The sequence below is a fragment of the Gadus morhua genome, chromosome 10 (assembly GCF_902167405.1).
Source record: "Gadus morhua chromosome 10, gadMor3.0, whole genome shotgun sequence".
Lineage (NCBI taxonomy): Eukaryota > Metazoa > Chordata > Actinopteri > Gadiformes > Gadidae > Gadus > Gadus morhua.
Genome location: NC_044057.1, coordinates 6,191,225 through 6,198,724, shown reverse-complemented (window position 1 = coordinate 6,198,724; position 7,500 = coordinate 6,191,225). Strand labels below are relative to the sequence as shown.

Below are 7,500 nucleotides of genomic sequence, written 5' to 3'. Positions count from 1 at the left end.
TGTTCGCCGAGAGAGGACCGCATAGTACGTTGAGAACCTCGCCGTACGCTTCGACTGTAGCCCACGCTGCTGATCATCGGTGAGTACGAGCCTGTCGGGTCGCGGATGATTGTGGGGCTGTATCGTTTTATCCCTACGCGTTTGTTTACGTTAGCGATAGCCTATTTTGTTTTGCATTCGGATTAAAAAAGCGAATCCAGCAGAGCCGACACTGATACAAGTTGATTGCATGATGCGTTTGGTGTGAAGGTGTTTGCTCGTGCAGCCGACACGTTGTGTTATTATCCTACGCGACACATCGACCATGTTGGCTCTGGTCGCCGCAACGCAACGATTTTCGATTTTCCTCCCTTGTGTGAAGGCAGACTGGATATCGGGGCAGCATCAACATTGCGGGAGCTGGGATGCAGTGAATGTGTTTTTTTCTCTCTCTCTCACGAGAAGGAGGAAAAGAAAAGCTCTTCCGCTGCTGGGAGTACAAGTCGATCTTGAAACGCTACCGCGGTCTATTTGAGGGGGAAATAAAGACACCGGCCTCGGCTGAGAGCGAGTTATGTCTCCTAGCCATTCAGTTGTCATGGTTACTGGCTCAAGGAGGCTGGGAGAACGTGGCTGTGTGTCTAGCACACATCCAGCTCCCTCTCTCACGGTCCCCGTGTGTGTGTGTGTGTGTGTGTGTGTGTGTGTGTGTGTGTGTGTGTTTGTGTGTGAGAGAATGTGTATATGTGAGTGGGTTGGTGTGTGTGTGTGTGTGTGTGTGCTTGCCCCTGTTTACGCTTGCATATACACGGTATGAGTACCTTTAGTGTTTGGCAAATTGAAAACCGAACGATCCTTGCCTTGGAAGAAAGTAGCACAACGCTAGACGTATGCTCTGTGGAGATACTGAGCGCTGATAAAACAGGTGTTTAATGGTAGCTCATTTCACTGCAGAGACACGGAGCTATTATCCTAATTACAGACATTCACACCCGTACTGTCTAAATCCCTGCTCCCAGAAGTGCTCTAAATCTCCGGCAGTATGGTCTGAAATGTATTCATAATGAAACTGAGCCGTCAGACGCCCAGACACACCACCACGCGGTCCAGAAGAAAACACTAGTGTCTATTTCTGTACCCCCTCCCTCCCATATGATTCCTTTAGAAAGCAGGGCGATAGCCATGTGCACATATACAAGGCTGAGGCACTATAGCAGGGCCTGAAGCGACCCTAATGGTTATAGCCAGCGTATAGGCTGAGAAAAACAAAGTGCCCAGCAAGCTGTTGACCTTGATGACAGGGATAGAAGTGATAGTTTGGGGGAGGCTGCTGCTTTTACACCAGTGGGCCCTGGGGTTACCCAGGAGAAGGCTCTGTTGTCCCGGGGGGTTGTGTGACATGCATGCAGGCAGACCGGAAGAGAGAGACGGGGGGGGGGGGGGGGGGAACAAAACAACAACCTGGAAGCGATCCAGTAGCACCTCTCTCCATTCCCCGCTTCTGTCCAGCAATTAGGAAAAGTCTCACACACACATCCTGGCTTTCTTCCTACTCCTCCTCATTGTATAGCTCCAACACGGCCGCGTTCTCCCAACCCGCCACTGGTGTGGGCCGTGGCCCGGGACCGTGGGTGGTGGGTGCACATGCTGTTGTGTCTACCGCAGTGCCACCCCAGTGCTGCAGACCCCCAGAGCAGGGGCAGGGTCAATTGGTCACCTCTATTATGAGGCAGCATTTATTCAATGAATCTACCGCGGATGGGGGGGGGGGGCGATGAGGAGGCAGAGACATGGATAGCTAAACCGTTATGGGGAGGGTTCTCCCAGGACGGCCACAGGACTATATTTGAACACGTTGTAGGCAGTGGCAGTGGTGTTCTCAGGTCATAGGTGTCCGAGAACAGCCCGTTTATCAGGGGGCCCTGTTGCTATCCGTGATGCACAGTGGATGTAATACCCAGAAATAAGTGAATGTAGACTTTAAAGGGCAGTTCCGGTCTGGGTGATTAAACGGTTGGCTCCATCACAACCTGAGCGCTGCGCATCAGACTCAAACACCAGCTGGAGCACTTTGGCGTATTGATTCCAGAAGACACAAGTGTTATTGCTGTTGTTTACACTGACGGCGGAAGATCCACCACCCAAATGTCATTTTGAAATGGGAAGTTCTGCCTCTGATTCCCTCCGGTCTGGACTAGCAACAGAGCAGCATGTAGCACTATTACGAGGCCGAGGCCAGCTTCCAAAGGGTCCAAGCATAGCAGTGAGGTGGAGGCCTCGTTCGGTCTAGAGAGCGCTGTCTGCCATAACACCCTGGCCAATGAGGCAACTAGGAGCTTCCACCAGCAGCATTTCACCCTGTATGGAATCTGGTGGCTAGTCACTGTGTTTCACTGATGCTCCAATAGCGCCTCATGGTGTATGTAACAGTATATAGCCTGCTGCTGCTGCATACACTATGCTCAACAGATGGATGCCCCTTTGCTATGGTGGTTTCTGCTCATGGCATTATGGACCATCACAAGACATCCACATAAAGTCCTCTGTTGCATAATACATGGCCCAACATGGTGGCTGTGGATAATCTTCACTTCTGGAGATTAAAAATGGATGTAATGCAATCATTCAATGAGTCCGTTCAGGATTATCTGTACAATGATGTGGATTGAGCAACTGGAGTTTAGAATCCTATTTGATTTTTTACATTTTCTTGCAAATGAGCTGATGCACTTACAATGAACGACCTCTGCTCCACCCAGAAGGTGTCCTTCACACTGCCTGATGAGACGCCCCTCGTCTGCTCACTAGACAAACAAAAGACTGACACAAGTGGGCCCGGAAAATGACTTGCACTTCCCACTGCAATAAAGAAGTAGGTCAGAGACACTGAGAGGTTAATTAGCCGACCCCCCGTTGGTTGGCTTGATGACGGATGGATGACTGCAGCCCTGACGTGCATCGCACCGGCCCGTATTTTAAAGCTGGTAAAAAAGCTCTGTCTCCAATCAGGGCCATCCTGCAGCCCTGATTGCCACCACCTCATCTACCTGGCCCCTGGCCCCTGGTTCACCAGTTCCAGGGCTTTATGGAGCAATCATTCCTATAACTCCTAGAGGCCCCCTGCGCTGCCTATAAGGAATTGATAACACCTCTAACGTTTTTTTATTTTACTTTTACTTAGAGAGAGAGAGAGAGAGAGAGAGAGAGGCGTATGAGGCGGTGGCTCATCAGAGATGTGTGTCTCTTTGTGAGTGTGTGAAAGATCGACATCAAGAAATGCAGACTAGCACACACACAAGGCAGAATAGCAAGTCAAAGATAAGAGTGATACATTAACAGACATTATCATTCTTTCAACCAAGTCAATCACAAACCTGATTGGTATAGGAGTTCCTCATTGGCTAACGCTTCGGTGGTAGTTAATGAGAATGGATAAGGCATAACAGTCTTTGGCTTTATCAATGACTTCCACAATTCTGCTGACAAAAGTGGAAAGTTTGAAAATCTAAACACGTTTTTCCAACAATTAATCGCTCCAGTCGATGGCTAACTTAAGACCAAAAACATCAGCAGCAGACGTCTCGGGATAAGGGAGAGCGGTCTACATAAATCAGAGTATTTCTCAACGCAGGAGGAGAAAGACACATGGGGTTCAGCAGAACGACGATGATTCAGCACTAGAATTACAATGTTTCTTGTGTCATTTTTTTTACCGTTTAGTGTTGGCAAAAGTGCCTTTGTTTTGCCGCTGATAGCAAATTTAAATGTGGGCTAATTTGTGCAAATGAGCTTGTGTAATCGCTTCAGTGATTGCAAAGTAATACACAATTATGAGCTCCAAAGTGTGTGCTGCGTTCAGTTCGGCTGGTGCTACTGGCATCACCAGTCCATTCAGCCAACATGCTGTTTCTAAGTGGTTCCTTGTTTGTTGATTAGGTTCCGTGTTACTATAGACATAAAACTTTCTCACATACTTTATGACGCAGAGTCGTCCAATGGGGAATCATCAGTAACGGGATGTACTGGTAGACGATTCAATGTCCCGCTCACCACAGATAGACCGCAGAGCAGCAGACACACTGCGCTGCTCAGCGACCAAAGGTCAAACAACGCAAACACCGTTCTCGTTCCCGTCTGTGAAAACAAGTCCAGGCTCTCGCTGGCTTTCTGCTGGATTCGGTCCTTGTGAGCAGAGGGGTCAGAATCAGAGGGAGGATCAGTGTACCACCGTTCAAGATTCCCCGGAGCTTACGTGAAAAGGAAACTCGTTCGATTTATAAGACGGGACATACGTTCAGGGCGTCGACATCGGCGCTTTAATGAGGTAGGCAGACACAAACCAACGTCCGCCGACGAATGGGCCGAGAGGGTACAACAGCAGCTGCACCTCTCTGCTGCTGTGACCGTTGACACAGTTCTGACCGTGCACTGCTGGTGCTGTGGTTGTTGTAGTAGAACAGTATAGTACTGCAGTATTGTGTTGTGTCTCTCGCTCCTGATGATTCAGCACTGCTCTGCTCTCTATGGATCCTCTGTTTATCAGAGAGATATGGTCGCAGGCAGTTTGATAGTAAACATTCTGCGCTTGTCTCCCTATCTCTCTCTAGCGCTCTCCCTCTCTCCCACTCTAACCTAATTCTGCTACGGCCAGTCTGCATCAGGGACGAACGCTAATAGACTTAAAGACGGTATCGGTATTCAATGTCTTTCCCCATATAGACAGAGTGGGATGTGTTCCAAGTGTGCTATCATACCTTCTCCCAGCCACTTCATTTGTTCTGCTTCCTGCACACAGAGACAGGAAGAGCTCTTTCAGACGTCTCTTAAGCGTGAACATTGATCCCCAGACTGCTCTGTGTCTGAGCTATTCACAAAAGCAGTGGATGAGATTGACTTTTACACATCAGCGCTTAAGTTAAGTTCCATTCATACCCCAGCTATAATATATGATCTCTTTACTGTTTAATGTCATTCTCACATCAAGTATGTTATCTTGCCAGAGCAGTGACACACAAATGAGAGGATTTACACATTTTAAGTAAATCCACCATTAACAGCATCGCGCATGTTTGGATGGAAACATCTCCATTTCTTGGCGTCTATTTCTGTCAAACGTGAAAATGCTATTTCTTCAGTGGATGAGCAGGGGTGTTCCCACATGAAGGGCAGAGATATGGTGGAGAGTTCTGGAACATCAGACGGGCTCCTGAGTCCCTTGAGGTCTATGCTCTGCATCTTCATTGATCAAAGCACTGATTTGGAGTAGATTGCTCATTTACCATTCATTTGGAAGAACGAGAGAGAGAGAGAGAGCGAGAGAGACTCTAGAACATTCCAACAGGACTCTACTGGGGCTTTATGGAGCAATCCGCTTTCCTTGTCTGCCTGTCTGTCGTCCTTAAGTCTCCTCACTCTAGCTTTCCTTGCTCTCCTTTTTTAAGGCTCCTTTGGGCCTCGTTTGGCTTAGGAGACAAACTGTTTCACACAGATACACACGCACACACACATGTACTGTGCACTCACACGCAAGCACTCTCTCACACACACAGACACACACACACACACACACACACACACACACACACACACACACACACACACACACACACACACACACACACACACACACACAGGCCTATTTGTACCTATTCCCCCAACTCGGTGGGAAGGTGTCCTCTATCTCTACCTCTACCTACAGCTGGTAAAATATACAAACTCACGTCAGGGGTCCTAGCCAACTCCTTCCTGTAGCTCTCCTCCCATCAATATGGCCATTTAACTCTCCCTCTCCCTCCCCCTCTCTCTCTCTCCCTCCCCCTCTCTCTCTCTCTCCCTCCTTGTGTCCTGTTCCATCTGTGTCTCTCTCTCACCAGGGAGGAAGTCTAAATAGCCAACCCTCCCCCCTCCCGGTCCAGAAGAGCCGTTCTGAATCTTCATCGTCCTCCACACCCCCCCCCCCCCCCCACACACACACACACACACAGCAGCACACAGCGAACCATGACCGAGGAGGGGCACACCCTGCCCCCGTCCTCCCCCTCCTCCCCCCCCGACCCAGAGGAGCCCGGCGCCCCCGCCCCCCGCCCGGACCAGGACCCGGGCGGGACTGAGGGGGAGCGAGGTGACGGGGGACAGGGGGAGGACAGCCCACCGGGGGAGACGGCCCCGCAGGGAGGAGAGGAGGGAGTAAGAGAAGAGGAGGAGGAGGAGGAGGAGGAGGGGACGAGAGACGGCCTGGGACGGGAGGCCGAGGCACCCGGGCTTGAGAGCGAGGGGACAAGCGATGGCCCGGAACGCAAGGGCCCAGAACAGGAGGGCACGGGACAGGAGGCCTCTGTGGAGGGCCAGGGACTCGAGGGCTCTGTGGAGGGCCCTGCAGAGGGCCAGGGGTGCGAGGCCCCTGCGGAGGGCCAGGGGTGCGAGGGCCCTGTGGAGGGCCCTGCAGAGGGCCAGGTGTGCGAGGGCCCTGTGGAGGGCCAGGGGTGCGAGGGCCTTGCAGAGGGGGAGACGACGGGAGGAGCGGAGCAGACGGAGGTGGTCAAGGACGGAGTGGAGGGAAACGGGACCGGAGCTCAGGAGAGCTGGCCTCAGCCTCCACAGGCAGAGCGGTGAGTCAGGGACACAGTCAGCCCCCAGGACCGCACACAGTACTGCCCGCTTATGGAGCACGACTAGGAGTGGTTAGACTAGGTAGCTTTTTACATTTACATTTAGGGCATTTAGCAGACGCTTTTATCCAAAGCGACTTACAATAAGTACATTTGTCATAAGAAGTGCAACAATATATCGCTGTCGGTACAGTAAGGATGTTCATAGCACCAAGTGCAAGTGCAACAATAGGCTAGGCTAACCAATTCCCCGTGTTACAGCAATGATAGCAGCTACTGCAGTTGCTACACAGTTTAGTACTATAATACAATACAACACAATACAATACAATGTACAATGGTGGGCAGAAGGTGGAGGGTGGCTATGCAGAGTCGAGGTGGACTCTGAACAGGTGAGTCTTTTTCGGAAGATGGTGAGCGACTCTGCGGTCCTGAGAACGGCAGGGAGCTTATGACAAGCTACATTATCTACAGACGCATGATATGACAAGAGTGGATGGATTACATTACATGGGCTGAAATATGTGTTGTAATAATGACAACCAACTCGTGTCTCAATGCTCAGTTAGTTAGGCCCTTGCCTTCTTGGGATTAACGCTGAGAAATTATTACGCTTGTTTGAGCTAATAACATGTTGTCGGCCCATTCGCTCTCTTCCCACGAACCCCTAACCCACCTACATCGCCATGGTGCAAAACACAACGCAAGGCCTGATTCAGATGAACCCATGTTGTTGGTTGTTCAACTACAAGCAGGGGAATGCATGAGCAGGGAAACGCATGAGAGATCAGAAGTGCATCCGAGGTGACTCACAAGCCGCCACAAACCACCGCTGCTAATGAATAATAAACAACCGATTCTCGGGAGAGGATATACTCATCAGAGCAAAGTTCCAAGTTGATCTGTGAGAGAA

At 50.5% G+C, this 7,500-nt stretch overlaps 1 protein-coding gene across 2 annotated transcripts in view; it reads left to right on the top strand.

Annotated features, from left to right (window-relative positions):
* LOC115551881 (sodium/potassium/calcium exchanger 1-like) overlaps positions 1–7,500 on the top strand; it is a 9,850-nt gene that overhangs the window by 819 nt on the left and 1,531 nt on the right. The window contains exons 1-2 of one of the 2 annotated variants that reach the window (XM_030367467.1): positions 1–79; positions 5,853–6,587. The exon at positions 1–79 is cut by the window's left edge and continues 819 nt beyond it. In XM_030367467.1, the coding sequence (XP_030223327.1) occupies positions 5,980–6,587 (608 nt within the window). In that variant the 5' untranslated portion in view covers positions 1–79; positions 5,853–5,979. Of the gene's footprint in view, positions 80–3,998; positions 4,304–5,852; positions 6,588–7,500 lie in introns of those variants that run through there. The other variant, XM_030367468.1, reaches the window with a different exon arrangement.